The sequence below is a fragment of the Brachyistius frenatus genome, unplaced genomic scaffold (genome assembly GCF_029030835.1).
Source record: "Brachyistius frenatus isolate BFR_SWC_R1_liver_20210118 unplaced genomic scaffold, ASM2903083v1 Contig_9, whole genome shotgun sequence".
Lineage (NCBI taxonomy): Eukaryota > Metazoa > Chordata > Actinopteri > Embiotocidae > Brachyistius > Brachyistius frenatus.
Genome location: NW_027210608.1, coordinates 5,386,825 through 5,406,701, shown reverse-complemented (window position 1 = coordinate 5,406,701; position 19,877 = coordinate 5,386,825). Strand labels below are relative to the sequence as shown.

At 41.9% G+C, this 19,877-nt stretch overlaps 1 protein-coding gene across 1 annotated transcript in view; it reads left to right on the top strand.

Annotated features, from left to right (window-relative positions):
- hcn4 (hyperpolarization activated cyclic nucleotide-gated potassium channel 4) overlaps positions 1-12,162 on the top strand; it is a 73,680-nt gene extending 61,518 nt beyond the window's left edge. Inside the window, exon 8 of the mRNA XM_069690434.1 lies at positions 539-12,162. Coding sequence (XP_069546535.1) covers positions 539-2,835 — 2,297 coding nt within the window. The 3' untranslated portion in view covers positions 2,836-12,162. The remainder of the gene's footprint in view (positions 1-538) is intronic.
- Positions 12,163-19,877: the final 7,715 nt, after the last annotated feature.

The window sequence follows — 19,877 nt, the reverse complement described above, 5'->3', positions numbered from 1 at the left end:
TATGACATCAAAGAGATTGTTGAAGGTTGGAGCTCAGTGCAGCTCTGTCCCAGGCTGAACCTCCACCTCGTGGTAGAGTGTTTGCTTTATGTTTTGTCCCTGTCAACGAGGGAATCACAATAAGAGCCAGTCAAACATACTCCGCCTACACCTTAGGCTGTCATGCATCCTGAGCCTCTGTCTCTGGGTAGTTACCTCCCACCTATCTTTTGTTGTTTCTCTTATTCTCTGCTCTTTTATGCTTTGTCTTTCCCCATTCTGTTCAATCTTGTGTCTCTTTCTGAAATCCCTTTTCCTGACTTTTCCCACTTGTGATTTTCAGGTACCCTTTTTTTGTCTATTCATTCATAGCTGTGTTTACTTCGTCTCTTGAAAAGGGTTGTTGGAAAAATAGAGGTTCTCATGTACACCCAAATGTAAACCTGGTTCTAACTGCCTCTAAGATTTGTGCTCGTTCTCATTTGATTTCTTCTCTCACTTGTCACTCTCTGTTTCTCTGTGTCTGTTCCTGTGTTTGTCTGGGAATGTGCTTTTAAAGGCAAGAAAAACTCCATCCTGCAGCACAAGGTACAACACGACCTCAGCTCTGGTGTACTCAACTACCAGGAGAATGAAATCATCCAGCAGATTGTGCAGCACGACAGGGACATGGCCCACTGCGCCCACCTTATGCAGAACGCCCCACCTCAGACGCCTCCGTCACCTACCCCTGTGATCTGGGCCCCCCTAATCCAGGCCCCACTCCAAGCAGCGGCCGCCACCACCTCAGTAGCCATTGCCCTGACACATCATCCCCACCTTCCACCAACGCTCTTCAGACCTCCGTTGTCTGTTCTGGGTTCCCTAAAGGACCCTCCCAACCGACTTAAGAAGTTCCACACATTGGTTCCTTCATCCACAGCACCTGACTCTGCTCGGGACTCTCCTTCTAGCACACCTTCAAAGCTGCGCACTGGGGTGGATATGTCGTTGCTGGCCTCTTTTCGAGCCCAGCACATGACATCAGGTTCTGGGGCAACTGGCTCTAGCCAACATGCCTCAGGTAGCGGAGGCCACCGTGGACATAGTGGGGCAGGGTCTGGGTCCAGTGGGGGAGGGGCCTCTATCTTCCCCTTTGGTCAATACTCATCCTCTGGTTCACCCTCGTCTAGTATGGCCCAGCTACACCCGCAGCCACAGCATCAACAACCCTTTCGTTCCAGCACCCCACCTCTTTCAAACCTCTTCCACCAAGGATCTATAGGTGGAAGCACAGGTTCAGGACTAAGTGGAGGGGCAGTTGGAGCCTGTGGTGGTGGTGCTACAGGGTGGTCTTCAGGTGGAGCAGTTGGAGGTTCGGTTGAGGGAGCCACTGGAGGAGACACCGCTTGGGCTGGGGAGGACTTTACAACTGGAGTGACCGAAGTAAATCCCAGAGGACAATTTGGGTTTGGAGTAGCTACTGGTGGATCAGTTGGAGGGATCTCAGGGGAAACAGTGGGAGGAGTATCAGAAGGATCAGTGGGTGCAGCTTGTGGCAGATTAGCAGGTGGGACATCAGGTGGATCAGTGGTAGGCATTACCTGTGGTTCAATACCAGATACAACCAGGAGATCAATGGGAGGAACTTCTAGAGGATCAATTAAAAGAGCTTCTGGGGGATCAGTGGGAGGGGCTTCTGGAGAATCACTGGTGGTGACAACTACCGGAGGATCATTAGGGAGGGCTTCTGATGGATCTATGGGTGTGATTTCTGGTGGGGCCTCTGGGGGAACATTTGGAGGGATTTCTGGTGATTCAACAGTAGGTAATCCTGCAGGATCATTGGGAAGGGCCTCTGGTGGATCAACAACTAGCCATATAGGAGGAGGTTCAAGCGGGCCAGGGGGAGGTGTTATTGGAGGAAATATTGGCAGACCAGTAGGAGGTGCAGTAGGGAGCCATATGGCAGGGTCTACAGCTTGCCCTGGTGGTGGGGTTTCCGGTGTAATTCCAGCTGGATTTCTGAGTTCCTCCCATAGTCCTATATCCACTGGTTCGTCCAGCCCAATGCCTGGTCAGCTTGTCCATAACCAGCCACCTCCGAAGGCTCCTCAGGTGGCTCCTCTGCAGCAGTTTGCTGGAGGAGGTAGGACTACCAGTGGCTTAAACCTCTTCCAGTCCCCCACGCAAGGCTCCCCATCACTTAGCAGAGGACAACACAGTCAGCAGCCTCCTGAAGGATACCCATCTTCCCTGAGCCATTTTAGCCTGACAGGCCTCCAAACTGGCTGCTTTCCTCAACAGATGTCATTGGAGAGGTCTGCCTTGGCTTCCCTGGCCCAGTATGGTTCAGCAAACGCCTCTCCCTGCCTTACCCCGGTGGCACCCAGTCCTACTATTCAAAGCCCAGTGGCAGGCAGGACTTTCCACTACAGCGACCCTTCCAGTGCCACAGGATCCCACTCGTCTTTGCTCATGCCTCAGTCTTCTCTACCCTCACAGCTTCCCAGCCAGCCACACACAACAGGGAGAGATTCTCCTCTGGGACGTTTTTCGGAGGACCTAAAGCTGTTATCCAGCTCGCACCCATCGCTGCCCCAGGAGGTGTCCCAGGCCTTAGGGCACCAAACTCCTCGGTCCTCTGTGGAAACTGGATATTACCCATCACCATTTTCCTCACCTACTCGTGTACCGAAACCCTGTAGCTCAGTGCCAGGGCACATGACTCCTCCAATCCAGATGTCTCCAGGGCACCCTCACCAGACTCACTCCCCTGGGACCTCCCCGGCCTTGCCTCTTCGGAGAGGCTCTGCTGCCTATTCATCAGACCTAGAACCTCAAACTGTCCGCTCCAAACTCCCTTCCAATTTGTGAGGCTTGATCACACCCTCCTTTGCTCCCCTGAAATGAAACACTCACACTATATCCATTTGTGGAATTGTTTTCTTTCTTCAGACTTCACTGTGTTCCACCTCTTATTTTACCAAGATTTTAAATTTACTGTGATTCAAAAGACACTTTACCTTGTAACTCAGAGCTCGAGAATACTCTATATTTGTTTTATGCTTTGTCCTTTTTTATTTATACCTACTGTATATAGATAGATATATATTTAAATGCTAAGTTAATCAAGGGACTAGGAGGGTGTGAAAATGATCTCCATTTAAAGGACAGTAATTTTCTTTATTTCTATAACTATGCCAAATTCATCTGGTGATGTTTGGGAAGCTAATTCAATGGACTACAACACAAGAATACTCTTTTTCTGCAGGAACCTATGCACTAATACCTGCATGTATAAAGGTTTTTTTGTGTGTTTAAAAAAAATAATTATCACAATTTTTAGCTAAAACAACATGCTTCGAGACAGGCTGACTCTTGTACCATCTCATTTGGGATCACATATTGTTGATCCTTAAATGTATCTATTAGATTGTACTTATTTATTCAATGTATAAACTTTTCAAAACCTTGAGAGATGGAGAAGAGATTTTAGGAAACCAAAAAGACTTTTCCTGTGGGATAATAATTCACCTCTTCTTGGCCCATCGATCCTTATTTTATACCACTTTATTGTATTAATACTGTTTTTTGAAGCAGGGGTTCAGAGAGCTACCCTCCATCTCAATATTGAGAAATAACACTATGTGAGCAACTGGCTTTCTGCAGAGTCCTCAACCATGTCCTAACAAGCTCACTTTGTCTTCCAAGCTCATGCCACTAATGTGTGTAGAACGCGTGTGTTGTTTTTCTTCCTGACTCTGTGCAACTGTTAATGTGTGAGTGTTAGTGAGAATAAGTGTGAATCAGTGGAAAAGTCGGATGCAAGACAAGACTATTCCCAAGACTGATCAAAAATAACTTTTTTACACAAAAACTAGGACTTCCATTAACCACAGCTTGTGTGATGCATTCTGTACCACTCAGACTGTTCAAAGTCCAAAATAGTCAGATATGTAATAGCCCCAGAACAAGACTTTCATTTATTTAGGAAATACAGTAAATTCAGTAAAGAAGCTGAAATATCTGAAAAGTGCTGGAGACTGAAATATGCCACTTGATATTTAATTTGCGCATTACGTCTTCTGTTGTAACTGCTATATGGTCAATAGACATCTCTCCTCATTGAAGGCTAGTGCTGAGTGTGAAAATTTGAATGTATGTAGATTTATTGTTGCTTCAAGTAAGTACTGTAGCTATGGTACATGCACTGAAGGCACATTGCCCCAGGGGGTTAAAAGATTGTTCCATAACTGAAAAGGTCATTGATTCAATACCTTTGATTGACATTTTCATAAGCAGACATTTTTACTGCCAAAGTGTCCTTTAGCAAGACACAGAACCACAACTGGATAAATTGTTTGGGAGGCAATCTGCATATGTAACTCGGTAAGTTGCCTAAAACAGCACACTCTTCACCGCATATGCTCCATAAAGTATTCCTGTAGCACTGCACCACTGCTGTAACCCTCAGCAAAATTGCACAGTACTTAATAAATAGATTTCAGTACACTGCATACATGTACAAATTACAGTCATGGGAAAAAAACAAATACAATTGTTGGAATTTGTTGGCTTTTTGAAGTTCTATGTTTGATAGGCAAACATTTGATCCTCTTTGATACATTGCCTACAGATAGATGTGATATATTGTACTTGATCATGCAAATTTTATTTAATTCATTTATTCAACAAAAATATCATTAGATATAATATACTTCTGTGGAAAAAGAAAGTACATCCTTAATGTTGGCAGACCTTTTTTGCAGAATAACTTCTTGTAGGTATGTGTGTATATATATATTTGTCCATCAGTGTGACATCAGCTTGCTGAAAGTTTTGACCACTCTACTATGCAAAATTCCTTCAGTTGCACAAAGTTTGCCGGTTTTCTTGCATTTACTTCTCATTTCAAATCCCTCCACAACATTTCAGTGGGAAACATAACTTGGCTTTGACTAGGCCTTTCCATAAGCTTCCATTTTATTTAGCCATTCTTTGGTGGATTTGCTAGTGTGATTTGGATCATTGTCTGGTTGAAAGATCTACTTCTGGTTCAGACTTTCGGACAGATGGCCTCACATGATCTTCAAGGACTCTTTCATATGATGCAGATTTCATAGTTCAATCGATGACTCCAGGCTGCCCAGTCCCTGAAATCCAATCCATAAAATGTCCACCATCATGCTTCACAGTTGGTATGACTTACTAAACATGCCACATGTCTAGTGTTACTGTGGCCAAACCTCTCTATCTTTCATTTGTCTGTCCAGAGGACATTATTCCAAAAGACATGGGTCTTGACATTGCTTTCATTAGCACACTGTACTTTTATTTGGTAGATTACCCACAGAGGTCATATTTGTACAAACGTTCTGATTGCAGACACATGCACTTTGTCACCAACAGCTGCAAAAGTTACCTGCAGATCCTGTGATGACATCCTTGGGTTCTTGGAGACTTCTTTCGGTATCAAACCATCTGTTCTTGGGCTGAATTTAATGGAGCGGCCGGTCCTGGTCAAATTGGCAGTTGTTTTAAATCCATGCCACTTGTAGGTGTAGTCTCATAGACATCCACACTATTTTTTTCTGAAGGCCTTAGAGAGCTCTGTAGATCTTGGCATGATGACACAACACACTTCATTAGCAAAGAGAACAGCAGACCCTCGATGTGAGAAGTTTCAGAAAGACAGGTTCCAACTGTTTCTTTCTAAGATGGTTTTCCATTATATGCATGTAATCTTGAAGCCCTTATTCAAATTTTTTTATGGATTTGAGGCTGTGATAAATTGATTTATAATGTACATACATTTTCCATTTTACTGATCTGTTTTTTTTAATTGTGACAATTACCACAAAATGTCAATTTTATGTGTCATTTGTTTGAGTATATCACCTTTATTAATAGGCACTATTTTAAAGAGGATCAAATGTCTGCTTGTCCAAATATGTTAAAAAAGTTAACAATTTTCACTGGATGTACTGTCATTTTCACATGAACATAGAAGATAGATGATATTTAAATCATTCAGATGTTTCTAGTCCAACATCAAAGATGCGAAAAGGCCCTTTAAATAAGCATATCCATTCAAAATATGTCGACACTCTCCGAGAGCTTTGTAGTAGTCAAGAAAACTGTATACACATCAAGGAAGGTATCACTAAACTCCCATGGGAGACGAGCAGTGATATGCTTCTACATGTTGGTCTGTAGCTCATCACCAGGACAGACCCAGGTTCCACTCAGACAGCTGAGTCCATAACTCAGTCACAGCACTCAGCCACAGCAGCCTAATTTAACAAGACATGTCTGTAATCCCTTGACCCTCACAAGCTATCATGGACTCACACACAGAGGTGCACAGTGACGATGCTCTCTCCTCATTACAGTTCCCTGAAGTACCTATAATAAGGTATAGCAATACTCATGACATGACACACAGCTGCATGAATGCATATTTTACAGTCATGCACGCAACCACAAGATCAGACACTGCAACTTGCAAAAATAGAGTCTATTCAACTATTCCAACATGATGTTGTTGACTAATAAGCAAATCTATAACTGGTTGATTTGCCACTTTCTTGTTGCATTCAGTTCTGTCAGGTCAGTTTATATAGCCAGTTGTGCTGACCACTTTTGTGATTACAGATTTAAAGGTACAATATGTAAGATAGAAAATATTTGTAAAGTTCAAATTAAACAACAATTAATCAAAAATTAAACAACATTTTTAACAGAATATGTCATATTAACCGTTTTGATGTTATGTAAAAGATGCCTGTATTGTGTTGCAGAGATATCTACAGAAGTCCGAAGGCTAACCAGCCAGCGTGAGCCCATCTGTCTCGTAATACCACCCCACTGCTCAAGAGGCAACAGTCAGTCATTGTTGTGCCCAGTCTGCCCTCAGTACAACAAGAGAGGAAGAAGAGGTAGCATATTCTAACCTGAATAAATGGAACACTAAACACAACAATGACCTGAAACTCTCTGCAAAATACAGTAGAATTAAAGCAAGAGTAAACACTGGCCTTTCTTTCCACTGCTGAAAACAGATTTTGGCGAGTAAAAGAATGTTTGATGCTGAACTCGTAACGTTCCTGCTCGTCGGTGAGTAAATAGCCCTTAAAGCTAATGTTGGCTGTGTTGCAATAGCTTATAAAGGTAGCTAAGTGTATGATGTTTCTGAGTGTTCATATGTTAGCTTGTTCTTGATATATAGTTCGGACCAGTTAGAATCACCATACGTGATCAGCTGAATCCGCACTTCATCTAACCACCTACCAAACTGAACTCATCTTATGTAGCAGATGTACTGCCTTCTTTGCGCAACTAAAAATGGATCTTTAATGTAGCTACACAAGCCCAACACAAGCTGAAACAAACAAAAACAGTCCAGATGGTATTAATATATGTTTTTGTTTTTCTTGCTACTTTTCTTTTCTAAAATCCTAGATTGGCGAGCTTCAACACAAACTGTAGGCTTAGCCAATTTAACTTTTAAAATGATCCGTTATAAAATGAAATAAGCCAACTACTAACTAACAGCAGGGCAAGAATATGCAAAATTGGACCCACATTCTGAAACTCACTGTTGTCATTTAACATTCAAAGTGGTATTACGAGACGGGACTTAAATCTTACATATTGCACCTTTAACATTATAATTTTTGGAGAAGCTATAATGCACTGAATCTCTAAGTCTGACGGAACACCACATTGTTCAGTGCAGCCGAGTGCTGTACGTCCAGCAGTGATTTGTGTTACCAGTCATTATGTGAAATGTAGCAAATCAACTACTGACGTAGAATTTAAAGGGAAGTGGACACAGCAAGAACCTCCCTCGGTGAAAACGATAATGATTGTGTTACTAATCACTCTAGCAGTGTTTTCTTTACCTCTCCCACAAGCTCTGAAACATTTCCCTGCCCTTTATAGTATGACTATTTAGACCACCATTGAGAGTAACAAATGGGTGAGGGGGACAGAGCTCTGTGACAGAAATGACAAAGTGAACACCTGGAGCTGTCTCACATCTGCAATATTGATTGTCTGCACACTGTGTAGGCATTTAAACCTCGATTGTCCTGTATGTGCATCCCTGCATAAAAGCAGATAGACTGCTGCGCTTCGCACGTCAACAAAAAGTCCTCCTTTTTCCTCACAATATGACCTTATTAAGGCATGGATTTGAAGAGCAGTTTGAAGCCAGTCTGCGAGACAAAGGTGTGGATGTGAGGAGACATTGATGCACTGAGGGAATGATGTAGTTGGACACTCAGCCACAGGGAAGACCGGTAGACAGGCAGGCACCCCATGGGGTACTCATGCTGATGGGGAACTTGTGACATGTTGGCCCCTTCCTTATGATTGTTCCTGAGTGCTAGTGGATGTTTTTCAGCTTGTTATTGATTAGGAGCATATGAGGGAAATCTTTGGCCGTTGTTATGTAGCTAGCAGCTTGGTTGGGTGTGTGTGTGTGTGTGTGCGGTGTACGTGAACCACGCTACTTGGCAGGGTCGATGGCTGAGGCTGACCGCTGTCGGAGGAGGCAAGGACAGGGGGGCAAAGGTCAGAGTTTAGGGAGAGATAGACATTGGACAGGGTTTGATTAGTTGGCCTGAACTTAGTCTGGTCCATTATCACAGATAAGTGGTTTAGTGAGGGATGGGTGGGCGCAAAGTGTCAGCTGAATCTGTCACTGTCAGTTAGAGAGCTGACACAATCTGCATAATGTCCTGTCTGGCCTCTATGCAAAATCTCCTGCCTTGGTCTTTTTTATGTAGGAAAACTGCAGTTTTCCTACATAAGGAAAGCAGGAAAGCAGTTTTTGATTGATAACCATGCAGCTTTGAAATTATGTAATGGAAATGAGAAGGGGGTTCATAATCCTTTGGGTCATAAAATATTTTCAACTCATAGAAGACCATGTAATCCTTCATTCCGAATAAAGACTTGGAAATAGCCGAAATTGGAGTAACAAGATTTTCACCTGACAGCGATGTTTAGTCTTCAAGGGGATTTGCTATTTCCATCCTCCCAGACTATTTGCTGCAGCCGCATCTGTAGCGTAATGTAGAATAGACACAGTGTTTTTTAGAGGAATCAGCTGGGAATTAGATAAGGAGGCTTTGAAACTTTGTGTCTTTTGAGAGAGGCGAATAAAGAAAAACAACGGTGACTCACTCACTCATGCAGAGAACTATTTTCATGTCTCCCTGTGTCTCCCGTCTAGAAAACTGCTGTTTGAGAGCAATAGTAGAAACAGCAATGGAGGGCAGTTGAAAGATCATGAAAGCTGCCAGCGTTGTGTCCAGTCGCTCAGAGCTCGGCTTTTCGTAAACCAATACAGAGGAAACAGTGGCAAACTGTTTTGATCCTGAAAGGTATTGTTTCATTTTAACATCAGGCATTAGTTTTAATGTGTGGTTCTATTTTAACTAAATTAAATGTAGGTCAGGGCTACCTTGTCTTGAGAGTGAAAAACACTTAACCCTGTCTGGCAAAAGTATTAATCTTTTCCTACCTGAGGCCCTACCTGGCTCTGGCCCTGCTGTTGTCCCTAGCTATCAAGATGTGTTTTGAAGCAGCCAGCAGCCCCTCTCACCCAACCCTTTCCCCTCAATCACAGAGCTTTGGTGGAGCTCCACATGGCACCTCTGTACCATTTCCAATTCATGGTTGTTTCTGTAACAGCAGCATTCTCAGATTCAGTTTGGTGCACTCCCAATTTTGCTGCCTAATCTTAGGCTCCCCCTCTCTTTGTGCGGCCCTACTCGCCCATGAATATGAGTTGGTGAATCAGCGATGCACGCTAATGAAATCATTTGCTGTGATTGAGGATTAGATGTAGCAGCAGCGGAATCAAACCTGCAATTTCTCAGGGGAGAAAAAGGCACGTGTGTTTTTATTATTATTATTTTTTCCCAGAAGCCCTCGTTATTCATTCATGACCATAAATTCCTCCTACCCTTCCCTAAACACTCAACTTATTTCATGCACAAGCACCAGATTCAGGTGTCCAGTATGACAGTGTACCTCAGAGTGATTGCTCGAGATGAAGATTGCTATATGTGGTGAAAAGTTGTTTATTGTAGCATCTAATACAACTGACCTCTTTTGCTGCTGCTCCAGTGAGATGGAATAACACAACAGTAATGTTATTTTGACCACAAAGTGGGCTGTTGGGCAGTGTAACCTGAATCTGACCCAGTTTAGGAATAAAATGCAACAGTAGGGTGCATATGAATTCACTCCTTTAGATCAGCTGAAGATCCTTCAAGGTAATGGCACTGAACAGGTACCTCGCTGGATTCTCTCTTTGTAGCTGTCAAAATAAAATCATTAATCCATCATAGTTGTTCATGTACAAAATATGACTTGGTTCTGTAATCTAACAAATACTCAAATGAGAGATTTGGTTTTTAAAATACACATTACATATGTTTCTTTATTGGTTGCAGCTGATCAAAAAACCGTGTTGAAGCCAAAGGTGAGGCTGCTCTTCACTGGATTAGATGGGAGGAAACAGAAAGGGCACATTTGTACTCTATTTGAAGAGATGAGGGTTTACATAAAAAAAAAAAAAAAAAATCCTGTCTCTCGAAACTGTCTTTCATTTGCTGAAGTACGTGCTATAATTCCACTTAATCTGATGTTTGGGAACATAATGTCGACAAGGTACTTACTTATAGAGATTTATATATTTCCATAGGACCTATTTATATTTCTGTATTTATTTTAGACTGTCTTACTAAGTAATATCAGCACCATAACAGATAATGATAAGCAATGTTCACCAAATTGTGTGTATGTACAGAGTTCGTAACATGTCCACGATTTTTAAGGAAACCTGTCATTTGCATTGTATAATCTCTCTACTTTGGTGTGGCGCCAGAACGGGACACTTTCGTTACATGATGCTACAAACAAAGACTTTCTACCTGAAGGCTCAACCTTTTATGTTTCATGAAGGCAGTGACTGGTTCAACACTTCTTATGAGGACTAACAACCTTTTGAGGAGGACAATATTTTGACCGCTTTGCTATTGATCTATGGATATCTATTTTTTCTGCATTTAACATGGGAACTATGGGAATAAGCAATAAGGGAACTGTACAGGTATGGTGTGACTTGATGGGTACCTATGGGACATTGCGCTGACCCACACAACAACCACAAACACACACACACACACACACACACACACACACACACACACACACACACACACACACACACACACACACACACACACACACACACACACACACACACACACACACACACACAGTAGCCGTGGCTCGTTGTTTGTGTGGCAGTGAAAGGAGTGAACTGTCGATAAGCACACATACTGGATGAAATAAAACAGTATAGAATAAAATATAAGGAACACCTGGCTGTAGCGATGATTTTTTTTTCTCTGTTGTTTGTAATACATGCCGCATGCTTTGAAATTCATTTGACAAAGTCTCTGAGACATAGCAGTGTGATATGCACACCTCTTTAGAGCATTCCAGCACCATTTTTATGCTTCCATGCTGGAAACAACAGTGACTGGAGTCATTACGTTCCCAAAGTGTCCGTCCATACGTCCATCGCACTCTTGCCATATTGCAGGGATTTTCTTCAAATTTGGCTAAAAACTTTCACTTGAACTCAAGGATGAACTGAATAGATTTTGCTGTTAAAAGGGCAAAAGTCAATGTCATTATGGCCTCACGTCTGTCCAGTCTGCCCGTCCTGTTCTTGTGAACATGATATCTCAGAAACACTTTGAGGGGAATTTTTCAAATTTGGTACAAACCTTTACTTGGACTTTAGAAAGAACTCATCAGAATTTGGTGGTTAAAAGTCACTGTGGCCTCACAAAACACGTGTGTTGCCATAACCAAAACATATTTATGCAAATTATGATGTCATTTCACAAAGATTTCTATAAAATAATGACATTTTATAACCAAAAGGGCAAAGGTCAAATTCACTGTGACATCATAATGTGCTGCAAAAAAACGTTTCTGCCCATTTCCTGACACCATAATTCAGAACAGAAGTGAGATTGTGATATTATTTCACATTTGGTCTGATGCTGAATTGGTGACACTAATGCAGGATGCAGGAAATAAGCAAATTTGTGAGCTTTTTTTTCCCTCCAGCTTTTGAGACATGTCAGTAAGCAAAAGTCTTTTGCGTGCACACACACACACACACACACACACACACACACACACACACACACACACACACACACACACACACACACACACACACACACACACACACACACACATTCACCCAGATGCACACAAAGAGCGGTCAAGAGACAGGTGAAGCTCTTCACAATGCTGGAAATGTTGGCAGGCTGTAAAAAGGAGGACAGTCTGTGTCTGCCCCTGTGAGCACTCAACCATCTGCTTCATTAGAATTCCCCCTTGAGGTAACCTTACCTTCTCCAAGAGGAACTCATTGAAAGTGAAGGGCTTTGTTTTAGATTGTCTATTGTAATTACACATTATTCTCCTCCTCTGATGCCTGCTTGCTGAGAGGAGAGGAGCTGGCTTACAGCCTCCTGCGTGGCATCTGACGGTGACAAAAATGCACACTGGAGCGTCGGATGGCCGCTGCTGCCACGTGAGCCTCTTGTATGCTATGTGGTTTTGCGCAGCGGGCCAGATCAGTGAGGTCATGGTGACATCCTAGCGGTTGAGGTTGCTGTCTCTCTGCTGCAATGGAGGGACGAGCAGCACTAATGCCTTCCTCTGCAGCATCTGGGATAATCTGCTCTAGTTCTCCTTGGGTCAAACTCAACAGTAATTAATCCTACCATTACCCTGCAGGCCTGAGGGTTAAAGCACTGTATATGCGTGCGTCTCAAGTTTTTTTCCTCTTTTTCCAGATAGCCCCTTTCAATTTCACACTGGTGCTGGATAGGGGAAAAGTATGGCTTGACGTTTACATAAATTACCAAATTTTAATAGTGACATCTGAGAGGGACATGGGGATTAGGGTGGATTTCAGTTGGGCGGAGGGATGAAACTGGAGTGTCCTGAACGTCTAAGATCTTTTCAGAGCATGGGTGAATCAAAAGGAGAGTTGCTGTATAAATCGAGCACAAGAAATGGATGACTACCAATTTTTTTTTGCATCCACCCCCCCCCCCTTCTTACAGATCTCTTTAATTTGTTAATTTGTTTTTAAGGAACGTGCTTTTACTTTCCACATCTTCTCACCCTCATAGCATGCAGGCCTGCCACTATATTTTTTGGCAGCCCAGGGCACAGAGCACTCAGAAACACACAGTAACTACAGCACATCCGTATTAGTGCTCCCCCCACACACACACACACACTAAAACCCCACCGTCAAAGCCTTTTGACATCTGCCAGTTTGTTCACAAATATTGCCCAAATGCCAACTTTGCAATGCTCCAGCTTTTGATGCGCATGGCTGAAAGTTTTCTTTTTGTATTTGTGTGTGTGTGTGCCTTGTGGGATTAAGTTCATGAAAGCATACGCATGGATAACATCAGAAGGATGGCCACAGGTTGCCAACCTGATGTCCCCTCTCGGCCTCTTGCTCTGCCAACTACCCAACCCACCCCCAAAAAAGAGATATAGGAAAATGCTGACTGAACTCTGTGTGAGTAAGCATTAGAAATAGAAGGCTGTTAAATTAATATGATCTCTGGGACTGCGCTAATAGTTTCCATCATCAGGAGAAGAGGTGAAATGTGATTAGCCCAATGGTGAATGTTTGTCTGTCAAAATGGATTTTAGTGACTCTAAACAAAAACACAACTTTAGAACATTTACTTAAGTTCTTTACTCAATCAATTCTGAAGTACTTTCAGTATTTAATCATTTGTATATCAGTTTATTTGAAAATTAAGTTAAGAGCAATTTAGGATTTTACTTGAAACATATGATAAGTAAATAAAACCATGTTTAGGTATTGAAAATTAAACTGGTGGTCTCCCTCTTGGCTTGTTGTGACATTGAACAAAACTTAGCAGTTCCATCAAATAAATATTTACCTTTTCACTGTTTGCAACCCAAAGAATTTGTATTTTTCAGTATTTCACAAAAAAAGTTCAAAATATTAATTTAAAATTGATTTGGTTTCTTCTTTCCCTACCATACAATCTCATCATGACCCATCAGATTTATCTTGCAACCCTTTGAGGGGACCTACCCCTTTCTTTTCTTAAAAGAAATCCAAATTGCTTACTCGCAGACTCAGATCTGGTTTATCTATCCAACCATCCCTATCTACTTGTGAGGACTTTAGCAGATTAGCACATTCATCAAATGACCTCTGTAATATAACATCCGTTACATGACCTGTGCATGTTTACCGTCTCTCCCTGATACACTCTCTCGAAGCGGATGTGTTTTTACCTTGGTCACTGGCCAAATCCTGCTGTTGCTATAGTAGCTCCAAGCTACCGCATGTGCTGCCACCATAAAGAATGATGTCAAAAACGCTTGTCCCCAGCTGAAGTCTCACATCTTACCTGTGCATTTATTATGTACTTGAACATTAAAAATAGGTGTGAGTAAGAGTAAAGTTTGTTGCATTATATGTGTGTATTTACATTTCCATACCAACACCTATGTTTGAGAAGAAATCCTTGTCTATTATTATTATTTATATATTATTACAACTGTGGCAGTGTTACCATTGTTCTCCCCTATGAAACCACTGTCCCTAAGTGCTCCATAATGACGGTTGGATTATGATATGGAGTCGTCATATTTCTAGAATGGCCTATGTTTTGTCACTTTTGAACTTGACTACCATGTACTAGACTTTAAGATGTACGGCATATAGGCCAAATGCCCTGCCTTGAAATGTTAATGAAAGTGAGAAATAATGTGTGGATTTGCCCTGTGATCCACCCTTTCACTGAATTTCATGAAAATTGGGGCATTAGTTTTTCTGTAATCTTGCTGAAAAACAAACTGAACTGAAAACATTGGCAGAGGTAATGAAGAACTTCAAGTTGTAATGGTACAGTATATTCTGATATTCTGATATTTGTAGTTTTACTTATATAAAATAAATTGTTGTGCTTTTTCCCTCACTACTATATTCATATTGTACTCAAACCATAATGTACTTTGAAATACATCACATTATGTTCACAAATTTTTTACCTTTTGTGGCCATTTCCAGATCCTCTTCTGAATGTTTAATCGAAACTGAAAGAGACAGACTTTGATGTGATGATCTGCTGCCTTGAGCTGCAACCCCACTGTGATATGTCAACACAAGAATCAGTAGCTCAAGTTGTCATCCTGCCATCTGCTAACAGTCCGTCCTAAATGTCCATTTCTAAGCACGACCAATCCCCCCTCCAGACAAACTCTCTGAGCCCGGTACAGTTAGCTGCCTATTTCTGACAAGGAAGGCTTAACTTCATCTGGCAATAAAACATTTAAATACTATTTATTGAATTGGTCCTTGAGAGTGAATTGCAGAGCTTAATCCCAAAATGTGATATCCGCTATTTCCAAAATATGACCCCTACTCTGCTTAACTGATTGTTGGCGTGACAGTAAAATATTCCAGTGGATATTTTGGGGTTTTAATTTAAAGGAGAGTGATGTTTGGTGGTGGCTTTTGAAATGCTGAACAGTAAGCTGATATTTTCCCTCCACAACAAACATAGCATTTTGCAAAGAAACCAAATACATTTAAATATATTAGCATCCTATATAGTTCTGTGGATGATTCCTGCATATTTCATAAAACCCTTCTCTCTTCTAAAATGAATAGTATAAAAAGAAACCCAGAGGAACTCATTTGAAAGAGAGGAAAATACCATTTTCTTATATTTAGCAATTATAATCCTCCATGACTGGTGATCCCTGCAATGCCATCCTCCTCTACTTCCTCCTCCTCCGCCTCCTTTCCCCCAGTGAGAGCTGATGGGGGAAAAAGACCTCCCTTCCTCACATCCCTCTTTCTCCCCTAGGCATCCCTCACTTTGCCATCACTCGCTACTCACAGGGTGAGGGTAAATTGTAGAGAGCAGAGGGCCCAACCCCCCCCCCCACACACACACACACACACACCCAAGCCTGCAGCCTCTGTTCCCTGTTTATCATATTATCCCGTGCCCTTGAGCATTTTGCAGCCAGACTCAGCCTTTGAACTAAACAGAGAAAGCAGACCAGGGCAGCCATACCATAAATCATACGGGTTTAAATTCTGACAGTAAATGGCCTGGTACTGAAGCATCAGCAGGCCTCAGGACAGAGTGTCTTGATTGGCTGATTTGGTCGGCTCGCGTTCCTGTGAGGGCTCCTCTTCCAGCCTTGAGAGAGATCAGAAAAACGGAGTCCTTGATGGTCTCCTCTGTGGCTACAGAAAACCGATAAATAATAGCAGCACAATATACTGTATTTTGTGATAAAATTCTGTTGGTGTGAGTCAGCCACGAGCAGTTGGGGGAGCCAGGATCAATTTGTCATCCACCATATGTATCAAGAAAGGCTTAATTACACCAGTGCAAGACTAGCCATTGTTCAGAATAATTAAGATAGTTTGAAGTGTCAATCCTGACTCCCATAATTATAATTTTGCAGAAGAGAGAGTCTGATGAGCAGAATCGCTCCTGGAGGGAAACACAGAAGAGGAGCAATTTTGAGCCAGCCAATGTTCTGAATGTCACGTTGGTCATACTGACCTCCATGCTTCATCTCACCTGCAAATGAATGTCTCAGTCAGCGACGGGAGAGGTGAAAAATTCTGCCATTCATGTAGTGGATTTCCAGCTCAAACCGAATGCGACTCGAGCAAACCAAAAGACCTCTTTCAGATGGTTCTCCAAGGTGAGAGACATCCAATTAAGTCCTTACCGTTTGACAGCAAACAGGGAAACAAACATTCCTGGGGTAGCCATCTTGTACTCATGCATGCCCCAGATTCATAAACAAAATGTTTCTCAACCAGGTAACAGATGGAATGCACATGGTGAAAAAGAGAAAACCAACATTGCAATCATCCTCCTTATGTCAAGTGGCCTGTAGTGTTATGTCATATAGCCCAGGAGAGCTGTTACATATACCAGCCCCGAGTGAAGTCAGAGTCAGCCGTGATTGTTAGACCTTAGTACAATGGGAGCCTGAAAGGCCTTTCGCTGGATTATTATTTTTTCTATTATTACAGAATGTGAAAATTCCCTGTCGCTGACCACCTCTGATGTGCTTAAGAGTCAGAAATAGATCTCACCGTAAGGCTTAAAGACAGCAGCGCATTCACAAAATGAGGGCTGAAAGGGGGCGGGTGAGCAAGGAGCAAGGCAGAGTAGAGGGAAGAATGAGGGGTGGCGAGAAGGGGACCTTAATTAAGTCTGACACAATGGCGACATAGTCTAAATGACAAAATACCTATGTACTGACTAACATACCTTATTGACCAAGGCTGGTCCTCCTTTGGCTGCCATTTGCAAAGGGCACTTAGAAGTGATTTCTGCACTTTGCCAATATGACTTCAGAAAGAATCAAGTCACGTACCGCTTTAGGAGATGTGCAGATCACTCAGGCATTTGATGATTCTCTCCTTCTGCCTGTCAGCGCTGCAAAGTTGTACCATTTATGTCAGTCACTTGTCAACAGAGAGAAAAACTGAGATGTGACTGGCTAAGGAGATTAAAAAAAAAAAAAAAAAAAAAAAAAAAACGGATTTCATTCATTTAAAATACAAAATTGCAACACAACTGTGCCCTGCAAAACCGTTTCCAATCACTGATGCAACGGTAAGTATGTGTTCTGATCTCAGATATTGGTTGCGTTAAGCCACAAAATGACTTGGTTAGGAAAAGGTCATAGTTTAGGTTCAAATAATTACTTAATACTACTGTTACTATTTTATTGTATTATTGGGGACTTCAGAAACCTATAATGAACCATTGACTGTATATAAAAATGGACACAGCCTCTGGGTCTGAAAAATGAATTCAATGCAGAAGTGCCTTAAAGTGTAATACCACTGAGGGCTGCTAGGGTCTCCCATTACTTTCCATTCAAAAAGTATCAATTTCTCTAATTAGAAGTAAAATATTTTTTTTACAAAAGTCGTTTTGTTGTCATTAGCTAAATTCACCTCTCTGATCTGTGCTCTGGTGGTTCTTCTGAAAATACTACCATAATTAATTAAATACTGGGCCTCAAAGAGAGGTATGTTTGGGGGTGTTTGATTGACAAGCCTGTGGTGCAGTCAGGTTTCCGCTATAGGTGGGCGGGCGTAGTGTCCTCGGGTTCCCTGTCAGATCAATGACCAATGAATGACATCACAGTGGGTTTCCATTTGTTACGATTATTCTGACATGTCCTTTATTTAAGTTGATGTGGCAAATGTGTCAGCAAAGCTTTCTATCTTTCTGCACACTTACCAAACATTATTATTAATTTGGAGTTGTGACTCTGGGCACTTGGTGAATATAAATCCAATGTTGACTATTGTTGTTCCTGATGATCAGGAGTAATAATCTCTGCATCAGATGGCTTCGAAACATGCACATAAAAATATGTCATTTTGGGATATTTGCTGAAATGACTAATGCTGTCGAATCTTTTTCAAAGAAGTGACACAGTTCGGAATCAGGTCTCACCTATAAAAGCGCCGGCAGCCAGGTTTCACAGCGGTTATTAAGTCTTTACATAACACGAAGGAAGAAAATGGTAATTGAGTAACGGATGACTCACTTTCATTAGCAGAAGTGGATCCTTCTGAGCTATTGTACCTTTGATGTTTCCTCCTTAGGTGTTTCACAGGGAATCGTTTTTATTTGCAAAATGTGCAAGATTTGTATTGCATGTAATTGTCTGTGGGTGTGTGTAACCACATGGCTCACAGCAGTGGATTCAATAGACAGTTACAGTAGAGTGCCAACGTCCCCAGAGCAAAACAGTGAAAAAACAACAAGAGGGAGGAGTGGGGAAAATTGTATTGTGTGTGTGTGTGTGTGTGTGTGTGTGTGTGTGTGTGTGTGTGTGTGTGTGTGTGTGTGTGTGTGTGTGTGTGTGTGTGTGTGTGTGTGTGTGTGTGTGTGTGTGTGTGTGTGTGTGTGTGTGTGTGTGTGTGTGTGTGTGTGTGTGTGTGTGTGTGTGTGTGTGTGTGTGTGTGTGTGTGTGTGTGTGTGTGTGTGTGTGTGTGCGTGCACCAGGACACAAAGGCTGTAAGTATGTCAGTATGTGCAAATGTGTGTGTTTTGTGTGCGATAAGAGGTATGGAGGAGGGGGTGAAGGAGGAAACCGAGAGCAGACAGAGTGTGGAAAGGAGCAGGAGGAGGATGTGAGAGGGAGAGAAAAGACTTGGTGAGGTGTTGGGTGATCGATGGAGTGTGTCTGTGGCCAGGGTGAGTGTACTGTAGGTGTCTGTGTTATAGACATTGAGAGAGAAAAAATGGCATTGAATAGCCAGTTCTGCTTTTTTTTCCTTTTTTTTTTTTTTTTTTCCCCTTTTCCAGCCATTGGGATTAAAGAGGGTGTTTAACTTTTAATATTTTTGATTCGTATGTGTCAACCAGGAAAAAAAAAAAAAAATCGAGATGATCACCATGCTTATATCTGCTATGATTACTCTACATGTCAGTAATGTTTGTTGTTTAGCAATGTTTAGCCCTTTTTTCTATTTCTTATTAGCACAGTTAACCAGACCTCCCCTGCTAACTCACTAACGTTGATTGTCCAGTCATAGGTTCATAAATGAATTGGCCTCCATTAAGATCAATTCTTGAGAACCAAAGAGTTTTCACTGTTTGACAATTTTTTTTTTTTTTGGTTCCTTCAAAAAACGGAAACAAGGTCAAATATTTTATAAAAGTTTAAAAAATTGCAGATGCTCTTTAAAAAGAAGGGCCCTCGGACCTTGAGCTTCAGCCTCAGTCTCTTAACGAAGACAG